Here is a 22,649-nt window from a genome sequence, read left to right as displayed (position 1 = left end):
TTGCGGTAATGGCAGCTCCCGGCCTGGCCGCCTGAGCGCTTTCGCATTGCGCACATAATATTAGCGGTAATGCCTTCATCTGCATGTGCACAGGGCCCATTTACTGGCACAGAAGAGCTGGGGCAGAACGGAGCGGACGGCCTCAGTCAGGCCACCGCCTGCTCACCATTAAACTCTCACCCGGCCTCACTCTGGAGACAGGTCTGTGTCCCAGATCCACGCAGCCGGCTGCCGCACCAGCTGACCCTGCCCCGAGCGGGCCTGCGGGGCAGGAGGCCCGGGCGCCTGGGAACGGCCCCTTCCACCACGAGGGTTTGCCCTGTTGTCCTTGAAGTGCGGCCAGGAGGACACGTCTGCTGAGTGGCGGAGCCCTGCCAGCTCTCCAAGCCGGGCCATTTGCCAGCTGTGCCTGGGTCGTGTGATTTCAGGGGAGAGAACGATCTTGCAATCTCTCATTCTGTTTTCTAAATGCAGCCCCAGTTTCCCCAGATGAGGCATCAAAGGCTCAGAGAACGGTCACTGGCTCCTTGTCTGTTGGGAAGCGTGCATCAATTTTTAAAAAAGTGATTACTCTGAACCCAGGATCACGATGAAAGGCAGAGAGACTCAGTAGGGAAAGTCAGACGGATTGGGGTTTGAGTCCTAGTTCCAAACCTACCAGTGGGTGCAGGTTTCAGCTCTCTTATGATGCCGTAATGTCTCCAACTTCTGGGTCTTTGTGCACTCTCTTCTTTCCCTAATCTTCTTCCCTGTCTCTTCCTTCCTTCCTCCTTTCCTTCCTGTCCAGGCCTCCATCCCCCCGATCCTTCTACTCACTCATCTAATAAATATTTATTGGGTGCACCCTGTGGACTGAGTGCAGGAGTTACATTAGTAAGCAAAGGTGGCAGCCCCTCGCCCTGAGGCGGCTCCCAGGGCAGAGGAGGAGAAGGGTGTTAAGCCATCAGAAGGTCAGTATATACTACAAACTGTGACCAGGGCTGCAAAGGAGAAGCTGTGGACAGGATTGTTACTGTGGAGTCAACAAAGGAACCCAAGCCCTCTTGGATTTAGAGGACTAGCAGGAAAGATCCCACAAGTGTTCCTGGCAGGAGAACAGCATGTGCAAAGGCCCCGTGGTTCCTGCCAGGACCTGTCAGGTGACTGGTGTTCAGAGCAGGGCGAGATGGGAGGAGCAACACTGGGCCAGCCCACACGGGGAAGGCAGAGCCTCACCCAGCACCTCCACACCCTCTTCCTCTGGCTCATTCTTACTCATCCTTTAGGGCTCAGCTCAGGAATTTCCCCTCCAGAAAGCTTCTCTGCTCTGTGCAGGTGAGAGGCCTATGACTTTCTGCTATAGGACAAACTGTCCAAAACTTAGAAATGAGGCAAATAAGGTGGCGTTTCCTTTCATTACCGTTGTTTAAAAGACCCGCTAAAGGATTAGTTAATTCTGTGGGAAGTACACCCGAGTTTAGCTTTGTCATTCTGTGTTTGCATCATGTTTTATCATTTCCTGAAATTGCAAGTTGACATCCTCTTGTTCTAGTGGTGCTCCAGCAGTGTCAGGATTGCTACCAGTGCTCTGGCTCCCTCACACCCCAGGAGCTCACAAGGGTGCGGCTATCGTCTGTCAACATTTTATCCTCAGAATTTTGCACAGGGCCAGCTTCACAGCAGGAGCCTGAGAAATAATTATTGGCTGAATGAGCAATCTTGACCTTATCTCTTCACGTCTCTGGGCCTCCGTTTTCTTATCTGTTAAATGGACATCATAGCATCCATCTTCAGAAGAAGTAAAAGTTCAGTGAAATACAGACTTCAGTTCCCTGTGATCCTGTGAGCTTCAGTGCCCCTTGTCCCAGGGCTGGATTCCAGAGATAGGAAATGAAGATCTGGTGTGGGGAGCTCAGGCTGGGGGGACACTTAGTCACTGGATGAAGGAAGGGTGACTCTCTGTGGGGCCAGGGCAGCCAAAGGCAGCTCCACCTGGTATTTGGTGGGATAGGGACACCAGCCTGGCTGGAGAGTCAAGTCTGGGCTGGGGAAGAGCAGAAAGTGTCCTTAAATAGACCAGGTGGGGTATAAGGAAGAGACGCTGGAAACCAGGCTGGCGTGCTGGATTCCCCGAAGTTGGTAAGAGGGGGACATCCTAGGCTGAGGGAGGGAGGGACTTGATAAAATCATTTGAGCCAGGAGAGGAGAGCCACCATCATTGAGTTCCTCTGAGAATCTGACCTTGGTGTGTGCGTGTGTGTGTGTGTTAGTGTGTGTGAAACTGTGTGCATGAATCTGTATATGTGGTGTGTGAGCATAGAGGTGTGAATGAATGTGTGTGTGGGTACGAATCTGTGTGAAGGTATACATAAATACGTGCGTGTGGGTGTGAGAGAGTGTGAATGTGTGTGTGGACTGTTGTCTGTGCCACAGGGTTGCAAAGGGCTGATCTATTCTCTATTTAACCTTCACAAGAGCCCCCTGGGCTTTCCAGGTGGCTCAGTGGGTAAAGAACCTGCCTGCAATGCAGGAGACATCAGAGATGTGGGTTCAATTCCTGGGTCAGGAAGATCCCCTGGAGGAGGGCATGGCAACCTACTCCAGTATTCTTGCCTGGAGAATCCCATGGACAGAGGAGTCTGGAGGGCTACAATCCATAGGTTGCAAAGAGTCGGACATGACTGAAGCAACTGAGCACAACACCTCACAGAACCCCCTAAAGTGAAGACTACCACCCCCTGCCCCATTTCACAGGTGACCAAACGGAGGCTCAGAGGTGAAGCCCTTTGTCTAGGGTCAGGGTGAGGGCTCTGAGCAACTGTCTCGACACCCCTGGGTGGAGAGAGGAGGGGTGTGGGCACAGGGTGATAGGGGGGTAATTAAGGGAGTCTCACTAGACCAAGTGATGATAAATGGTTTATCACTGTTTCGTGTGCTATTTTGGTTGTGTCTGCTCAGACGATCAGTGGTGTCCGACTCTGTGACTCCATGGCCTGGAGCCTGCCAGGCTCCTCTCATCATGGGATTTCCCAGCCAAGAATACTGGAGTGAGTTTCCTTCTCCAGAGGATCTTCCGACCCCGGGATCGAACGTGCGTTTCCTGTGTCTCCTGCATTGGTAGGTGGATTCTTCACCACAGAGCCACCTGGGAAGCCCTGCTCTTTTGGTCACCTGGATGTTATTTTTCAAAGGAATCTAGCAATGCTCTCTAAGCTCTCACCTGGGCAAGGCCCAGGGCTGGGCTCCTGGACCAAAGATAAAGAACTGATACTATCTTAAGAAAGTGTCAGGTTGGGGCAGGCATCAACTTGGGGGTGGGGTTGAATCCCCCCGGGCAGTAGTCTCTTTAAGACTCTGAGGTGTAACTTGTTTGTAGAGAAATGCAGACCTTGAGTGTGTACTTGGATTTTCACATTTGCAAGCCCCCATGTAACCACCATTTGGGTGGGAAAACAGCTTCCTGTCACCCCAGAGGGCCCTCAGCCTCCTCCCCTCCACTGCTTCCTCCAAGGGTAGCCCTCCACTGACCTCTGTCACCAAGCTTTTGCCTGTTTCTGAACATCTGGGTCCCATATCTTTTTGGAAAACACTTTAAATTTCATAATCCTGTATTCAGAAAACAAATCCAGCCCCTAATCAAACACAGTGTAATGGTTAAGGGAGCCAAAGCAGGGACCCCAGTGGTGACAGGCTGAACCCTGGGGAGGTCCGAAGTTGCCTGGGCTGGCTGTTGACCAGGCAGGAGAGCGAGACCACCCTGGCACTTTGAGGGTAAGACCACATGGTGTTTCCTGGCTCCCAGTAGAGCCCAGTGCACCCCATCATTGTCTGTGGCCCCCACTGTCTCACCAGCACCCCCCAGCCCCCAACATGCCTGTCTGGTGCCCACCCATACCCACAGCAGCACCACTGCCCAGGCAGATGTTGGCCCTTGAACAAGACTCCTAATCTCTCTGCTAAATGGGGGATAAATCATAGGACCTACCTTAAAGCTTTGTTAAGAGGGCAGATGAACTGATATTATATGAGTTAATATTTGTACAGAGTTTAGGAGACTTTCTAACATGCAGTAAGGGCTTATGTTAAAACTAAATAAAATAAAGAAACCTGGATTGAATCTTGGCTGGTGGGAACATGCTGGAAGATGCAGGGTTTTTTACTGTTGAGCATTAGAATCTTGAGAGTGAAGTGAAAGTCGCTCAGTCATGTCAGACTCTTTGTGACCCCATGGACTATACAGTCCATGGAATTCTCCAGGCCAGAATACTGGAGTGGGTAGCCAGTCCTTCTCCAGGGGATCTTCCCAACCCAGGGATTGAACCCAGGTCGCCTGCATTGCAGGCAGATTCTTTACCAGCTGAGTCACCAGGGAAGCCCAGAATCTTGAGAAGGAGCAGAGATTTTCCTGATTATAATGTAAAGTGGGCAGGGGCTGCAGAAGTCAAGGCCAATGGGTCCTCCTGGGTGGGGCAGGGTAGGGGTGTTATCGCTCTCCTTTGCTCAAGGAATGCAAAGGAGATGACTGATAAATGCCGAATGCTGGCAGGAGGGAGAGGGTCACTTGGCTCCCATCAACTAGAGGTTGCCCACCAACCTAAGCCCCAGAGATCTGGGCTGTGGCGAAGCAAGGCCCAGGTGCTGCGTGAATTCTATCCCCACTTCTCCTTGCCTGGACGTGCAGTCCTCCACCCCCACCTTCCCAGAGAACAAAGACATTTCCCCACCCACTGGGCCTGGATTCCTGCCTGGAACACCTCATCCCAGGAACGCACACATATTTCACAGGTTGGGGCTGAGGAAGGGGAGCTGAATTCTCTGTCACCTGCCAAGGTCCTGGCCTGTGAGGCAAGCAACCTCTCCGAACCCTGCAGGAAGTTCGTTGCCTCCTGTGTGACCACATGGACCAGGCCAAGGTCTCAGACTGATCCTCGATGGGTTTGTGGATCCAAGTACAAGTCCAAACTTCACTGAAGATTCATTGTGTGAGATTGGCCAGGTCATGGGTACTTCTGAGCCTCAACTTTCTCTCTCTGCAAAATGGGCACACAGCTGCCACTGCTATTGGACAATTAGGAGAATTAAACCTGATGGGGAAGAGCCAGACTCCTAGTGCTCTGCTGTGGGGCATTAGGAAAAGGACTTCACTTTTTTGCATCTTGGTTTACTCATCTGTAACATAGGGATAAAAAGAGTTCCTACCTCACATGATAGTTGGGGGATTAAATGAGTTAATAATTACAAAGCACTGGCATATTACTTACCATAGCAGGTATTGGCTTTTATAATTGCTAATAATTTTGCATAGTCAGTGCTAATATGTAATGTGATGCTATTAACTCAGTGACTAGAAGTTGGTTTCTGAAGTTGGCAGCTGGAGTTTGGGTCTCAGCAATGTCACTTATAAGCTGTGTGACCCTATATCAGTTACATCACCTCTCTGTGCCTTGTCTATAAAATGAGGTAAGTACTATTATTTACTTGAACTTGTGAGGTATGAAAGGGTTAATCAATGTACAGTGCCAACACACAGTGAGCATTGACTATAAATGTTATGTTGACATCATTATATAATTGTCATTCATATTGTTAATATTCTTATGGAGGGTACATCAACATTTATTGAGCACCAACTAGCACTAGACATGAATTATCCGGCAAGGATGGTCTAGGACAAGCATTAGCTCCTCATTTGGTAGAAGAGAAAAGTGGGGCCCCAAGAGGGTGACCCATTTGTCCAAAATCCTACAGGTAGTGATGGCAACCAGTCCCCTCTGTGCAGTGTTTAGGGCAGAAAGGAAAGAGCCAATGCTCAGTGAAGGCCTGTCATGTGCCAACCCTTTAATGCCCACACTAACCCTGGAAGGGTATTACTGTCCCCATTGTGCTGATGACTGCCCTGAGTCTCAGTGAGGTGAGTGGTTTGTTCTCAAAGCTACAAAGTGGCAGATCTGGGATTCAAACTTGGTTTTCTGTTGGAATTTTGCTCAAGCGGGTGTTTTGGTCTTTCTCACACTGACTCCCTATGAACCAAGGGAAACGAAGCCTTTGTGTCTACAAAACCCAAGTGTGCATGTGTGCTTGCTCAGTCATATCTGACTCTTTGCGACCCTGTGGACTGTAGCTTGCCAGGCTCCTCTGTCCATGGAATTCTCCAGGCAAGAATACTAGAGTGGGTTGCCATTTCCTTCTCCAGGGGATCTTCCCAGCTCAGGGATAGAACCTGTGTCTCCTGCATTGGCAGGCGGATTCTTTACCGCTGAGCCACCTGGAAAGCCCCAGAGAGAGGCCCAAACGCTGAGGCTGCTTCCAAGCCCTGGGGCCCAGGCGATCTTCTCCCAAGCTCATGTGGATAGGACAAACTCACAGAGACAAGGATACTCAACATCCAAAGGGGCTGTTGTTACCCAGAAATCTTTATTACAAAAATATTTTGCAAGCCAAAAAGTTTAAGTTGCAACTATATACAAAATGGGGCCTGTTTCCTTCCCCACAGTCTGAAAATAAACTCCCAAAACCATGCTCCTTCCGTACTGTTGTTTGGACCGTTTCCTTTTCCTGGGGTTCGATACACAAGGTATGGGAATCTCCAGGCTGCCAGGCTAAGTCTAAACTACATGACTTCCTTGGCCTCATTCCTTACTCCTCTTCCAAAATTCAAAATAAAATTAAAGTGGCACCAGGAAAACATTCTTTTAAAATTCTGTATGTGCTTGTGTGTGCTCACACACATGTGCTCTCTCTGGGTAAAAGAGAGGGAGACCAGGGTTTACAAGCCAACCTTATGGAATTTGGAAGTAGCTCGAGCCAGGTGGCTGGGACACTGAGCTCCCAGATGCCACAGAGAAACTCGGCTCATGGGGCCAAAGCTGCTCACATGGCCTGTTGGCTCAGCCAGTTCCTGGATGCTATCATGTAATACAAATCACTGTTCCCCAGAGAGGCAGGTCTGTGCTGGCCTCCCAGGGTTCCACCTGGAGGACCTGCTGATGGGCAGGATGGCTCAGCTTCTGGCTCTGACAGCCTGTGCCAGGACTCCCTTGGGTATCCAATGGCTGGACCCAGGGGGCAGTGAAGATTAGCATCTCAGCTCTGAGAGTGGATCAGTTACACGGGAAAACTGAATAAACAGGGCTTGTGACACCTGCTTGCCCTGGGCCCAGCTGGGCTGCCACACTGAATTGGAAGGGCCAGGGTTCTGAGGGTAATGGGGTCAGAGCCTCTGCCCAACCTCTTGAGACAGAGGGACAGACGGTGGGTCATTCCTGGCTTCACAGATGTCCAGGCCTCCTGGCTGACTTTGATTTATTCCAGTTTGATCCTAATAGGGTTTGGGAACAGAAATGGAAGATTCTGTCTTCAGAGAGCTGGAATGGTGGGGGACGGGGCGGGGGGTACAGCCAGGCACAGCTGCCTACCCTGCATGGCCCTAAAGTGCTTGTGAGAGATGGAGGGGAGGGACAGTGTCTTTCCTCCCCCCTCTTTACAGGTAAGCAGGCTGAGGCATGAGGTCTCGACCAGACCTTGTGGAGAAGGAGGCAGCCTGGAGAAGTAGGGGCAGGTTCAGACTTACCACACTGGGGGCTCAGGAAGCAGAAGAACCAGCCGCGTGGAGGGAAGGCTAAGTGTCTCCATGGAGCAGCCAACCTGGAACTGTCTGCCCCACCCTCAGGGCTCTGGGACCGGGAGGAACTCAGTTTCTGCCATGAGTGATTCTCTCCTGGACAACCGACCGTTAGCCTCAGACTGTGCAAGACCAACCACGCACATCAACACATGACAAAGAGCCAAGATAATGCTGCTGTTGTTTTAAGAAAAAAAAAAAAAAAAAACAGAACAAAACACCACAGATCAAATTTTCTAACACCTCAGTTTCAAGATTGCACATTTCACATTTCTCAATAATTTACAGGCGTCCACAGCGAGATGTTGTGAGTTAGTGCTTGCTGAAGGAAGCGAACTCAGGTCTGGAAAGGAGAGGTGGGGCCACATGGAGCATCATAGTCAAGATGACGGGTCCTCTAGGTCTCGAGGGCTGCGAGGAGGAAGGGTGTTTCTGTCCCTCAGTCCTTAGTGGTGGAGGAGTTCCTCAGAGGGTCCTCTCCTCCCCAGGGCTTGTGGCCGGTCACTCCAGGTCGGGGAAGGCCAGAACTGCTGGCAGCCACTGCACCAGGTCTCAGGAGGCGGGTCCAGCTTCCCCATGGACAGGCAGTTCAATCTAAAGGGGATAGCTTTCCCCAAAGCCCCAGCTGGTAGTTCTGGGGGGAGGAGGAGGTATGTTTTCTCCCTCCTCACTCTGGAAGATCAAGCTGCGGAGCGTCAAGGAGGCAATCAGGGGTCTCCAAGACCATGACCAAGACCCACAGTTGATGGACAGAGGCGTGAGAGTTCTCGCACCCACAGTGGCTCTGGCCAGTTCCCAGGCCAGCTCCCCACCTGGTTTGGCAACACCAGCCTCCATGTGTGGCCACGTTGGAGGGTCATGGCTACCCTGGAAATGCTGGTGAGCCAACTGGGTTGAGGAGACAAGAGCTACCCTCACTCCTGGGTCCCAGGGCCTCTGCCACCCTAGCCCCCCAGGAACTGGGCTGGTTGTCCTCACCACAGCTGCTCCGTGTGGGACAGGAAGGCTCATGGGGACAGACCCTAGAGATGACCACGGCCCTGTTCACTTCCTCTGGACCTGGACACTGGCATACTCTGAGTAGGATGGCTCAGGCTTGGGGGCCGGTTGCTTGGGGGTCCGGTTGAGGTGGACCATGTCCAGGTCAGCGTAGGTGAGGGTGTCCTCAGATACAGGTGGCGGGCGGGCCTGAATGCTGGCATACTCCGTGTGGTTGTTCGGTTCACTGGCCTTGGGGGTTGATTTCTTCCCCTTGGGCAGGTTCAGGTCTGCATATGTGATGTCATTGTTGTCTTGGATCTAAATGAGATAGAGAGAAGGTCATTCTGGAGCCCCTGCCAGTCACAACTGGGATTAAGTCCGGATGCTCTGTCTCCTCTTGGCCTCTACTAGCTCAGCCTTAATTCATGTCCCCTCTTCTCCAGCCGAGGTCACCTGTCTCCAGCCTTGCCCTTCCAATCAGCCTCCTCATATAGCCTGAAGGCTCTTCCTAAATGTCAGTGTGGTCACTTCATAGCCCTGCCTCAATGTCACCCCTCCTGCAGTTCTTGCTTGCCTTTCCTGATGCGCTTTCCTCTGCTGAGAAAGTCCAGCCCCCTTTCTCCTTGTGATGAAGCCCATCGCACCCTGTCAATTTCATCCTAAGACCTTCCGCTCAGCTGGGTCCAGGACCGTGACTCTGCACTTCCCTCTGTGCTTCTCCATCACAGCACCCACCCCTTAGCTAGGACCGTCTGTGCCTGTCCAGGGGTGTGTGTAGATGCTGATCCCCAGTAGCTGGGGACATTCATTTATTTACTCATTTATTCAACAAGTATTCACTAGGCATTTGTTATGGTGCAAAAATCAAGGCTGGCACAGAAAAAACCAATCAATGTTAAATGAATGAATGAATGAGTGGTAGATGAATAAATGGATGGCAACTCTTCCAGCCCCACTCTAGCTGAGGCTGGGGACCGGGGAAGAGAGGATGGGAGTTTGTGAGAATGAGGGCAGCAGTTAACAGGAGGCAAAGGTTTTGCAGGCAGAAGTTGGAGTGTGAATCCGGGTTCTGTTCTCTCTGGAGGAGGGACTGGGGAGTTCACTTAGCCTCTCTGGGCTTTGGCTTCCCCATCTTTAAAGTAGGTCTAATAATAGGATCTGTTGCCATGGTCACTGGGAGGATCCAATGAGCTGGTCTCAGGACAGAGCCTGGCTCGTGCCAGGTACATGGATGTGCGGCACGTGTCAGCAATCCTCCACCACCCGGCAAACCTGAGCTGCTCCTATGTGCCTGTCTTATCACTCACAACTGCCATCTTGAAATTACCCATCATGAAAGATACTTTGCTTCTTTATGCCTAGCAGCTTAACTGTGGAAGTGTAGGGGAGTGACCAACACCCATGATCCCAGCTGACACACAACAATAACCTCAGACCCTGACGGCTCTCACGTGGATCACCTGATTTAGGTGCTATCACAACCCTGCTTGGTAAGACATATTTATCCCACTTTATGGTGAAGAACCTTATAGCAAGGGAGGTGAAATAATTGGGTCAAAGTCATACAGCTAGAAAAGAGTCAAGGTCTGCTGGCCTCTAAGGCTGTGGTCCGACCACATGGCCCCTGTCCTCAACCCTGCATGCTTGCTCACTTCTCTCTGGGAAACCCATGCCAGCATTAAGGGCTGGCCCTGGGCTGGGAGTCCTAGTTACAGGGCTGCGAGCTCACAAGAGCCCAGCTCACTGCCCAGGGCTTGGCACATAGTAGGTCCTCAGTAAGTCCCGACTGACTGTAAATTCTGTACAGGATTCAGTGACCAGCTCTTTTCACCATCATTCTTTCCCTGGAAAATTCCAGAAAGAACTTTGACTTTTAAAGTGCCAGAAAGTAAAATGACTGGGGAAAAAGCCTTCCTGACCCATGATTGGAAATTGTCTTGTATTTCTAATCATTGCCTGAGCTTGTGCCTATGGTTGCTGGTGGGGGAGGGGAGGTTGGCACCGAGTCGGGAGAGTTCTGGCCTACAAACACTGTGCATTTTGCCAGCCTGGCTCTCTTCAACAAATTATAGCTACAGCGATGACAACTGACAGGGAAATGTCAAGGACAGCTGGCTTTTCTCATTCCAGGTTCAGGGCTGGGCCTGTCTCCTTATAAGACGCTGAGGAGCCCTCTGCCTCCCAAGGTCTGATAGCATCAGCCAGTGTAGACAGGGCCAGAGTTCTCAGAAACAGGCCACCAACCATGGTGACTGCAAAGCCTCCTCAATAATGCTGGGGTGGAACTGCCAGCTCCAGGGGCATGTGCCGTTGCACGAGGTGATCAATGACATGGGGCCTTCCCATCAGCAAAGGCAGTGCAGTGCTGTGTTCCCGCATGTGAGAGACACAGGGCTGCAAGGGTGCTCTGGGAGGAGGTGCTGGCCAGGCACAGGCACGGAGGCCGGATGGTGTGAAGAGCACTAAAGCCAACTCCAGCAGCACCATTTACACAGAACACATGGTGGATGGTGCCCTTCCAAGCTGCGCGGTGACTGGCACTGAGAGAGGCTGGGGGACACTTTCCAGGTTGGGGCCGGGGCGGGGGGTGGGGGTGTGTGTGTGGTGGTGGTGGTGTGTGTGAGGTGGGTGGAAGGATGCGGGGAGGGGGAGGGGGAGGGGAGGGGAGGACTCAGGAATGAATGTAAGAATCCTCCACCCCCGGCACCCACCCACCCTGGTGAAGAAGTCTTAATTTAGAACAGGATCTGCAACTCCTGTTGATGCAAGGAAATCACACCACCGATCTCCCAGGAAGGGCATCTCACCAAGGACTGTACCTGAGTTGTTTCTCTGGTGTTCTTCTCGGGCTCATGCAGCCTAAAAAGGAAAGAGACGCACAGATAAAAATACCCTCACTATCTCTAGTGCTCATGCACATGGATAAGAATAACATTTAGGTTCCACTTCCTATACGGGTGGAGGACATGGATGAGCCGTTCCCAACAGAAACACAACTGCTGATCACATGTTTGGACCAAAGGACTTTTCAACAATGCACTACTTCTTTTGTTTGTTTGTTTAACCTACTTTATCATCAAGGATCTTTAAAAACCATAGTACTCGGTGCTGGGGAAGCTGCGGTGAGACTGGCAGGTTCACGCACTGCTGGTGGAGGGGCTGACCGGCATAATGCTCTCTGGAAACAGCTTGTCAAAGTCAAGAGCTTGGAAGGTGTCCTCATCTTTTGACTCATAATTGCACATTTTGGGGTATTGGTATTCAAAATATAGAAAAAGCTTTATGCACTAAGGCATTTACCACAGAATGAGATGGGAGAGGGAGGTTTACATCTCACAGCTCCACCAATTGGGACTGGTTAAGGAAATCAGGATAGATTTTGTAGATAAAGACTTAAGAGGTTTATGAGGAGGCTTTCCTTTTTTTTTTATTACAAATGTTTACATTAAAATGATAAGCATAAAATTCTCTGTGGAATGACCCCAATTATGAAAAATGTGTGGATAACACTAGAAGGAAATATAGTAAAATGCTAACAGCAGCGGTCTTGGGGTGGTATTTTTTCTTCTTTTTAGTTTCCTAATGTTCTATATTCTACACACCTAAGTCTTATCATTAAGAAAAGAAAAGAGGAGGGCCATGTGTTCTGATTAATCAAAGAAGCCATTCATGCACTTGATTCTGTAATTGGAGGCTGTGGCTTGGCTCACTGCAGGGTCACAGTCAAGGTGGTGAGTAAACCGGAGCCACTGATTCGGCAGTTGTGTAAATTCTCAAGCCAGCCACTCTGGGGACGTTAGCCTGGCTCATGTCAGAAATGAGCAATGGGGCTTGGCAGAGGGGTTATTAATGGATTTGGCATGAGTGCTTGGCTCAGAAAGCAGTTCTGGGGCATGACGGGCCCCACGTGGCCACAGCAACAGCCCTCTGGGAGCAGGGACGCTGGAGAAGATTGCTCACTCGGCTCCATCCATGCACCTCCTGCTTCCCACCTGTCTGGGTCCCCGCTGACTCTGGTTCAAGTCAAACACCTCGACCTGCTTGTAAGTCCCATGGAGTCTGGTTCTGGCTGACCACCCCGCCTGCCCCCCACCCACCAACCCAGACTCATTCACTTCGTCATCCTCATTCACCCACTTATCCACCCACCCAATATTTCTCAAGGGCTACTCAATGTGATGCACTTTACATGTCAACAGCCTTGAAGGACCTCCTGAATGGCTTTTCCTCTTGGTTAACCTTTGTTCATCCTTCAAGACGACTACATTGTCACGTATTTGGGATGGCTTCTGACAGTGCTAAGCTGGCTGGGCTGTCCCTCCGTGACCGTTTCAAACTCCTTGCATATTTTCCCATCAGGTTTGTAAGTCTGTCTGTCTGCCATGCTTCCTCACCACATGGGTATAGGTGCTCAAAAGAGACTTGGAATGAATGCCAATCAGTCTGCCCCAATGCCTTTGCACATTCAGTCCACCTTGCCTCTTCCTCTGATCCACTCCTTCTCTTCCCCCAGAGTTGTTTCAAATGGTCATTTCTCAGGGAAACCTTCACTATCCCGAAATCCATTCTCAGAACACTGGGCTCCTCTCTCAGAGTGATAATTATAGATGGGAAGCAGCTATCCATTTTGTCATGTCTCTCTCCTTGGGTCTCTCCCATCTCAGTGAATGGCATCGCTATTACTCATCCTTGTGTTCAGCTAAAGAAATGGGAACGGCCCCCCGATTCCCCTTCCTCCTCCTTTACAACCTGTGTCTAATCCACCACAAGGCTTGTCGATTTGCCTCCAAAATACATACCAGACACCACCATCGCCACCATCCAGGTTTCAAATTTCTGAAGAGCTTCCTCCCTGGCGTCTCTGCTCTATGTCTGCCCCCTCACCCCCCACACTCCACTCTCCACATGTAAAATGCATACGTGATGTCATGTCACTTTTCTGCTCAAAACCCTCAACTCCTTCCCACCACACAGTGAAATCTATCTCTGTGTCCTGACTGCCCGGCCCACGTGATGTGCTCTAGCCCTCTGTCTCTGGCCTCGCTCACTCCACACTGCTCGCCCTCCCCCCTGCCTCTCCCCCGTTCTGCCTCCTCCTTGGTCCATGAACACGTCCAGCTGCTCCTGCCTTGGGGTTTTGGCACTGGCTGTTCCCTCTGCCTGGTCCACCCTTGCCCCTGATGTTCCCAAGGCTACAGCCTTCTTGCCCCTCAGCTGTCATCTAAATGTCCCCTCCTTAGATGGCCTTCCCTGACCACCCACTGCACACCCCCTCCCGCCTCTGCTTTGAGCCTGTGCATTAGTCAGCACCTGTAGCACACCACGTATTCACCTCCCAGCTAGTATGGTAACTTGCCTCCCTATGGACCACGAGCTCCATGCGAGCAGGGACTAGGTCCATGATGTTTACCACCGGAGCCTCGACACCTAGTAATGGGCCAGTGCATCATCAGCACACTAGGGATGTTTGTTGAATGAATGAACGAACATCTCTCCCATCAGATCAAAAGTGCAACCGACCAGGGCTAGTGTCTTTTTTATTCCTTTTTGCAATCCCCCCAGCTTAAGGCCTGGCGCTCAATCCAGATGAATAAATGAAAGAATCAGGGAAGCCTTAACTATTCTAAGAATAAACGCAGTGAATGTCTGACAAGTGAACAAATGGCCAACGAAATGAACCCCAGTGCCCAATTAAGGGAGCAGAGCCACATTTTCCTCTCATCTGAGCTGGGGAGGATTACAATGTTCTCCTGTACATTCCTAACCCAGGGAGTTAGAAATAGCCAGTCCTCCCACTGGCCCTGCAACCTGATGGGCCCTTTGAGTTCAAAACAGAGGCACCCCCAACTCTTGCCACTGCCCCTCCCCCTCCCAGGAAGCTGGCTTATTACCCACGCCAACATTCTCTGCAAAGTGTCTGATCCCAGCCAGCCGAGCTGAAGCTGGCAGCTGCATGGAAAAGCACCAGTACCGCTCACTAGCTAGCGCTTTGGTTTAGAGAGATCAAAGGGAGCAAGTGATCTCACGGCTCCCTGGGTAGGATCATGCTCAAAAACTAAAAAAAAAAAAAAAAACAACAAAAAAAAACAGGCAGAAAACGGTTGGCTTCTCTGGGGAAGAAGAAACAGGCAGCAAGAAGCACTGGATCAGTGATGAAGAGCCTCAGCTTCAGCGTCAGAGAAACCTGGGTTGACTCATGGTTCCGCACTTGCTAGCTGTGGGTCCTTGGGAAGGTCACAACACTTGTCTGAGCCTCAGTTTCCTTAACCACATATAGGGACAATAATAAGCATCTAAAGCAGGGGTTCTCAAAGTCTGGCTTAGAAACAGCAGTGTCAGCACCTGAGAACTTGTTAGAAATATAAATTCTGCATCCGAAACTCCAGGGAAGGGGCCAGTAATCTGCGTTTTAATAAGCCCTCCCAGGGATTCTGCTACACACTCAAGTTTGAAAACCTCTGTTGAATTAAATTGGGATAATAGTAAATCACAGGATTTTTGTGATAATCAAATCACCAATGGGCTAATACAGGTGAAATCATAGATCCGTGCCTAGAACACAGTGAATGCTCAATAAACGTTAGCTGCTGCTGTTGTCATTATTATTATTGACACAGCCCTTTTCTTCCAGAAATGTATTGTATAACTGGGGAGATAAGACAAGTAAAAATAGTGACAGCAGGAAGAACGAAACAAAAAAGAGAGCTCCTTCCATAGTTGGGGCTGTGAAGCCACTGACAAGGCTAGTTTTAGGGATTCATGAGGTTAGAGATCAGGGATTACTGGAGTGGTTTGGGGTAGCATTTATTCACTCAACAAACCATTACTGAGCACCTATTCCATTCCAGGCACAGTGCCAAGTTCAGCAGTAATCAGCAATGAACGTGAGGGAGGTAACCCACCCTGCCTTGAAGAGGGGTAGGTCACACTACAGGGACAAACGCAGAGACAGCCTGGATACACTGGGCTGTCAATCCAGGGGAGCTCCCAGGAGGAGCCTCTGTCCCTGGAGGAGGTAATGCCCTCGCTGAGCCCAGAAGGAAGAGCAGGAGGTAACCGAGTAAAAGGAGGGTCACCCACGCTAGCTTCCATGTCAGACCACTCCAGGGGCGCTGTTCAGAACCTGCTGTGACTGCCAGGCGCGGCAGTTGTGCAGACCCTGGGTGACTCAGGAGCAGGGGTGGGGAGCACAGGGTGAGGAGAACGAGAATGCAGCGTGAGGGAGGAGGTGGGGGCTGAGGCTGAGCCATGGAATTCAAGCCCTGGGAGTGGTAGGAAGTGAAACTGTCCAGCTCAGCAGGGCTGCACTGCAAGGGGCTTGGGGGGCCTCAGGAGAGAGACTGTTCGGAGGGCCACAGGGAATCACTGAGGGGTTCCAGGCAAAGGATGAAAGCCAAGCCTTGCTCTTGGGAAAGAGTGTACTTGGTGTGGGAAGTGTGGCGGGTGAAGGCATGGCAACAGGAAACACATTTCCCTGCGGGCATGAGGAGCCCAGTTTTGCTGGAATGGTGGCTCTGTTTGTTCGGGGACCAAGAGGCTGGGAGGCTGGCCAGGGCTCAGAGCAGGAAGCCACCTGTAGAGGTCAGAGCAGAAAGCAAGGCTTTCTCCCAAGGGTACCACAGACTCCTGGTACGGCAGGAAGGCCCGATGCTTCCCAGGACCCCTCAGATGGGTTACGTGCTCCTGCTGTGTGCAACCACAGGCCTGGAATTGCCCCCCACCATACCTGCCACCAGTGACCCCCCAACACAGGATACAGCACTCCCTTCCCCCAACTGTGGGGTTGTCCCTGACCCTACAATCTGTCAGCAAGTCCCCTTGGCTCTAATTCCAAAATATCTCCAGAATCTGACCATTTCTAAACCCATCCAGGCCACAGCCATCCGCCTGGACCACTGCAGGAGCCTCTTCACTGGCCCCTCTGCCTCCACCCACCCTCCCTCCTACAGCTTGGTCCTCACATGTGGTCAGAGTGGCACCTTGCAAACAAAGTCAGATCAGCTCCCTCTTATGCCCCCTCATCCAACTGGGAGTCAAATCCAGAGTCCTAACAGCCACAGCCCCTAGACACTGGCTTCCACTTCACATCCTCAGTTCTGTTTTGCACTTCTGAAATCCACAAAGTACTAAAAGAATCAAAAGATCTGCAAAACCCATTTGATGGCAAAACCTGTCCTGAACGAACATGAAGCAGTTTATAATTTGTATTTATCATACTTAGAGTTGATGTTCACGTTTCCACACAGGCACATTCATGTGGTAGGTGATGGGGTGCGGCCTCTACTCTACTGGGGTGAATGCTGGTGGGGGGAGTGCTTCAAAGCTGCAGTCTGGATTAGTCACCCACCTGCTGTGTGGGCTGCAGCTAAGACACATGGGCTGCACCTTCTGACCTCATCCCTTCCTGTCCCCTTGCTCCTTCTGCCCCAACTGCTGGCCTCCCCCGTCCTCCCAGCCCACCTTGAGCCTTGGCCTTGCCTGCTCTCCTGCCCAGCCTGTGCCCCCTCACGGCTCCCCAGCTTCAGGTCCTTGCTCATATTCCCTCTTCAGAAGAGGCCCTGCCCTTGCCCCCATCTCCATCCCCTTGCTGTGTTTAATTTGTCACCACCTGACATTACATTATAGACTCTTTCACCTCCACACTTACTGCCTGCTCCTCTCACTGGCGTCTGAGCTTCATGAAGGTCCAGACTGAGTCTTGTTCATTCAGAACAGAACTGGCATATAGTAGGGACTCAGCAAAAATCACAGCAAATGTTAAATCAACCAACTAATGTACCTTCCATGATGTAATGTCATCGGTTTAGCCTCTGACCAAGGCAGTTTTCAGGAGGCACAGGTGCATCTGTCATACCCACCTACCCTGGCACTGCCCAGGCTATCTCTGTCAAAGCCCTCCATAAATACTTAATGAACAAAGGAAAGAGCACAGTATACAATTAGATTTGGGGATGGCATGTGCAGGAGTTTCTGCCACAGTCCAAACAGGATTTGGTAAGGGTCTCACTGTTTGTGGGCAGCAGGCAGGAAATCAGTGCCTCTGTGTGCTGAAATCACCTCATTTGAGGTGGTAATTAAAGACAGATCTGGTGGGAGGAGCTTACAAAGGAAAGACACAGGAAGGCTGACTGGCACAGGAGTGAGGGTCAGTGGGTGCGGATTCTGCTCGGCAGTTCTGGGGGGCAAACAACCAAATAACTGCAAAAGCACTCCAGCCCAGTGACATACTTACCTTGTAGAAGAAGTGGAGCCCTTGGCTGAAAGAGAAAAGGAAAAAAAAAGCCAGTTATTCAACTTAGAAACACACTTTTCTTTTATAATTACTTTCTGGAGGGTGCAGAGGCTTGCCCCCAGGGATGTTGGGAGGAATTGTTGCAATCATATCCTCCAAACCACAGGAAACCCCATGCCCACCCCAGTGGGGTGGGTGGTCCATTATCTTTCAGTAGGAAGAGCTGGGCCTGCCAGCTTTCCCACTTCTGGGAATTGCCAAAGGTCAGATCCCAAAGCAACCTCCAGCCTGAGAGGGCCAGCTGCCCTCCCTCTGGCTGAGCCTCACTTCCATCCATCACACACATTAACTGAAACCCTACAGCAAGACTGGGTGCCCATCAGGGCCCTTCACTGCTGGAGAACAGGTTCTGGCAGAACTGCTAATTGGGGGAGCAAGAGCAAATTCCACTTCTGCCACCCACTCACATGCTGCGTGACCCTGGGTGGGTCATTCTCCTTCTCCCAGGTTAGATCTCAGTTCTCTAAGTCACACGGGTGGGCTGAACATTCATTTTCATCTCACCACCTTTGCAAAAAGGTGGGAGGAAAGAAAGGGTCTGTCTGGCTCAGAGGCTTTGAGCCTGTGATGTGGGGCATCCCACAGAGAAGCCACTGGGGTTCGCCACCATTTGACTCTGATTTTGCTGTAAAATTGTAATTAAAAAGCAACATGCACAGGCAAGTGTGCTCTGCATCACATATTAGCAGGCTGGAGGCTGCCACGCTGCAAGAATTCTCACTGCCACATGAATGCTTGGTGCCTGGGCAGGTATTGGATTTTTAGGTGAGTGGTACCCATTAGATGTAGCAGCTCAGCATCTAACATTTGAATGGAGGCTGATGGGCTGCCAAGTGCTGGGACACGAGTCATCTCAGGGAGTCCAATGATGGGACACTGCTCATCTCCGTTCCACACTAAAGACACCAGATGACTCCCTAAGGTCACGCAATGGGTAAGTGATAGAGCTGAAATTAGGATATTTCACTGTGAGTATGAGGTAGAGGGCGGCAGACACCTCCGGGGATTGACAAGGGAGAGGGGGTGTCTCATTAGGATAGAGGCAAAGTGCAGTGTGGTCTCAAACATGGTCCCTGGAGACCCACTGCCATGTGAATCCTGGCACCAGCACTCACCAGCTGTGAGACCTGACCAAGTTCTATAACTCTCCCGCGCCTCAGTTTCCTCATCTATAAAGTGGAGTTAGGTCTGTGGTGACTTCAGTGCCTGGCACATCAGAAGAGCTGACTGAGGGCCAGCCGTCACTGTCACTAAAGTCTACATTTGAGACCTGGACTCTGCACACAAGCAGACCCACCAATTCAGGGCTGGGTGGCCTTCACTAGCGTCTGCAGCTCTCCAACCCCCATTTCTTCCCCAGAACACTGGATGGCTGATGCCCAAGCCCACGGAAATGAGCTCCTGTGTGCTAGAGCCTGACATGGTGCCCAGGGATAAAGCTCCAAAGGAGGCTGGGGCTTTATGAACAGGCACTATGAATGTTCCATCCAAGGGCTGGCTTGTCTCCCAAGGTGGGCAAGAGACCCTGTTTCCCCATCCAAAGAGGAGTCCTGCCTGTGTAGGGGCTCCAGGAATGTTAGGGAAACCATCCTGCAGATCACCTGGAAGAACCTCTTCTAGATTCTAGAGATGCCAGCCCTCCCAGATGGGAGTTTGAGGCTCAGGCAGTGTCTCAGGGCTGAGTCCTCCAGGCAGTCCAGCGGGGAGGGAAACTTGGGGGCCAGAGGAGAGGGAGTGCAGGAGGGGTGTGTGGCTGAGGCACAGAAAGCCCGTCAAGCTCTGTCTGGAGGCCCGGGTGCAGAAATGCAGCTCAGGATGGCATTTGGCACTCTGCCGGCTGCGGTCGTGGTGCTGGGTCACAAACAGCATTTTTAAGAGAACATAGTACAAAATATGACAAAAAGGAAAATATCAGAGTTCCAATTTTATAGATGGGGTGTGTGTGCATTGGGTTGAGACATGAAATGTATTTCTATCACTTGTAGCCAAAAAGGTTTCAGAAACACTGGCTTAAAATAGTCTTCAAGAGTGGGAAAGAGGACATGCATTTTTTTAGGTCTGACAATGTGTCAGCGCTGTTGCTGCACATGAGCTTGTTTGTTTCATAACTATCCTCCGAGGCAGGCACTGCCGTGTCCATCTTACAGGTGAGGAAACCGAGGCTCATGGAGGCCAAACTTTAGAGCATAAAACAAGGATCTGGAACCCTGGTTCATCTAACTCCAAGTCAACAGAAACAACTACACAGACACACACATACACACACGTGCACGCATGAGTGCAAACAGGGCACAATGTCCTGGATTGGAACTTATACCCTCCTGCTGTAGTCAAAGGCCACACACCTTGCCTCTATGAGGGGAGCTTCCCAGGGAGGTGGTTCATGTTTCCGGTCTCACGTACAACACTGATGACAGGGGCTGACATCGAGAACCTGCTGCTGTGCTGGGCATCTTGCTAACGCTGTACCCACAGTTACTCATTTAATTCTCCCCACAGCCTGGGAAGTAGGTGGTGGTATTCTCCCCACTGCCTTCCAGCCTCCTGCCGGGGGACTGGGCACATAATCTGGACAGGTAAGGGGAAAGTAGAAGTCTGCCAGGGGCTCCTGGGAAGTACCGTTTCCTCCTTGAGACCCTTTTGCCACCCTGGCATCTCCCCAGTTCCCACATCAGCAGTGGTTCTGTGAGACTGTGAGGCCTGGAGCAGTGATGCTGCATGGTAGGGGCCCACCCATATTTCAGTCTGGTGAAGGGGCTGCACAGCCAAGGCAATGGTACCCCTGGACTTCTTGTTACTGGGAGTAACCGGACGTCCTTATGACTTAAACTACGTGTAGCCCAAAGCAGAGGCCTCTCCCCGTCTGGGAAGTACAGCCCAGGGGTAAACTCTCGGGAGGAACCAGGGAACCCACCCACCTTTGTTCTGTTTGATTCGGAGGAGGTAGAGGGCTGCGATCAGCAGGGCCACCAGCAAGGCACACACCACGCCCACCACGATGAAGATGCTGGTCCAGTTGTTGCCATTCGAGCCTACGACCACACACAATAGAGGCTTCATGTAGGAAAATTTAAAACAAAGAAAAGGAAAAGCCACTGCCCCTTTTCACCATGAGGCAGGCATCATTAACTGAGAACATCTGGCTCAGATGTTTCAGCCCCGTGGGCATGTTCATGGATCTGCACATACTTCCCCTTGTGGGTTACCCACAGGCAGCGCAAAAACTGTGCCGAGGTGCCAGGAGGGAAACATTGCTGTCAGCCTTGGAGGAACCCCAGCTGCAGGGTGTGGGTGGAATTGCCCTCCTGAGGAATAGACATACGTTCCTCCTCACCTGAGTGAGCCATGGAGCGGCCACGCAGGGACACAGGTCTGCCTGGATCTCCTAATGGCAGCTGGGGCATCACACACCACGGGGGGAGGGTTGTGAGGAGAGTGACCTGCCATTGGACATGCAGAGCCCCGAGGCAGTGCCCTGGTCCATGCCTGGGGCCTAGGCCCAGGAGGGCTGAGCCCAGGACACTTGACATGGAGACAGTGCAGAGGCTGGCACCAGACACAGGAAGGGGATCCCGCAGGAGGACAGTGTGCAGTCAGGAGCAGGGCTCTGAGCCACAGAAATGCAGGTTCAAATCAATGCCCTCACTGAGCGACCTTGAGCAGGTCATTTAAACCCCCTCACACAATGGCTTCCTCTTACGTTATTGAGGTCAATAGTCATCTCTACTTCATTGAATGGCTCTGAGGAACACCTCACTAACCAACCAACCACTCACTCTTTCATCCTTTCTAAAAGTATTTCTTGGGTGCCAACTACCTACCCAGCCCTGAAGCCACAATGCTGAGACAGCCATGGTCCCAGCAGCGGAGACTCAAAGCTGAGAGGTCACCAGGGTCACCTCCTTCAACACTGCCAGGGGCAGGTGGAGCAGCCCAGAGACAGGCACCGACTTGTTCAAGCTCCCCAGTGACACAGACAGCCCGAGTGGATCCACACATCCTGTCTCCGAGGGGAGGGCTCATGGTGGCATCAAAGGGCAACTTGACAGACCCTAAGGCTTCTTTAGAGCTGTCCCTTTCAGGATGCACGAAGGAAGGAAATAGCCTCTATTCTAATCCATTCAAAGGGTTTGCTATGTACAAGGGTACAGGTGATGGAACATTCCACAGTGGCACCAAAATGCCAACCAGGCACTGTCATTCTGAAGAAAGGGAGATACGCCGACAACCAGTTGGACAGGGGCTGAGACAATGACACCCTGACACCTTTCATTCTCCCAGGAGGGTGGCAGCATCGCCATCATCTTCAATGGGCATGCACTTGGGCCTAGCAACATTCCCTGGGGATCGTCCCATAGAAATAGCTGCGCATGTAACAGAATATGTACAAGGGCAGTTAGTGCAGCACTGATCACACTTGAGATAAGCCACAGACAGCCTGAAGCCCCCGACCCCATTCCAGTGGGGCTGCCAGGGAGAGTAGGCTCAGGTCACGAAGAGCAAGTGGAGGAGGTAAGCGGGCAGGGAATGCTGAACACAGAAACTGTTAGTAGAAGAAAGCGAGAGAGTACACCATGAGCAGGACAATCCCTCTCCTTCCCTGTTTTCTTTCTTTCAAGGATATTTATGTCGAAAGATCTATAAAGAATACGCCACACTCTTACCAGTGGTCACTCTTGGAGGTGGGAATTCACTTTAAAATTCTATTTTAATCTATTGACTTCTACATTGTTCTATAAAAAGTATGAATTACTACCTTTAATATTAAAAAAAAAA

The 22,649-nt window shown here is 51.3% G+C and overlaps 1 protein-coding gene across 5 annotated transcripts in view; it reads right to left on the bottom strand.

Moving 5' to 3' along the window:
* Nucleotides 1-6,374: 6,374 nt before the first annotated feature.
* SIRPA (signal regulatory protein alpha) overlaps nucleotides 6,375-22,649 on the bottom strand; it is a 43,684-nt gene continuing 27,409 nt past the window's right edge. For 4 of the 5 annotated variants that reach the window (XM_044927850.2, XM_044927849.2, XM_006042043.4 and 1 more), the window contains exons 6-9: nucleotides 20,792-20,905; nucleotides 17,814-17,838; nucleotides 11,389-11,440; nucleotides 6,375-8,899 (exon numbers count right to left, since the gene is read on the bottom strand). In XM_044927850.2, coding sequence (XP_044783785.2) covers nucleotides 8,645-8,899; nucleotides 11,389-11,440; nucleotides 17,814-17,838; nucleotides 20,792-20,905 — 446 coding nt within the window. In that variant the 3' untranslated portion in view covers nucleotides 6,375-8,644. The remainder of the gene's footprint in view (nucleotides 8,900-11,388; nucleotides 11,441-17,813; nucleotides 17,839-20,791; nucleotides 20,906-22,649) is intronic. The other variant, XM_025263932.3, reaches the window with a different exon arrangement.

Source organism: Bubalus bubalis, chromosome 14, assembly GCF_019923935.1.
Source record: "Bubalus bubalis isolate 160015118507 breed Murrah chromosome 14, NDDB_SH_1, whole genome shotgun sequence".
NCBI classification, from domain to species: Eukaryota; Metazoa; Chordata; class Mammalia; order Artiodactyla; family Bovidae; genus Bubalus; species Bubalus bubalis.
This window is presented reverse-complemented; position numbering and strand designations above follow the sequence as displayed.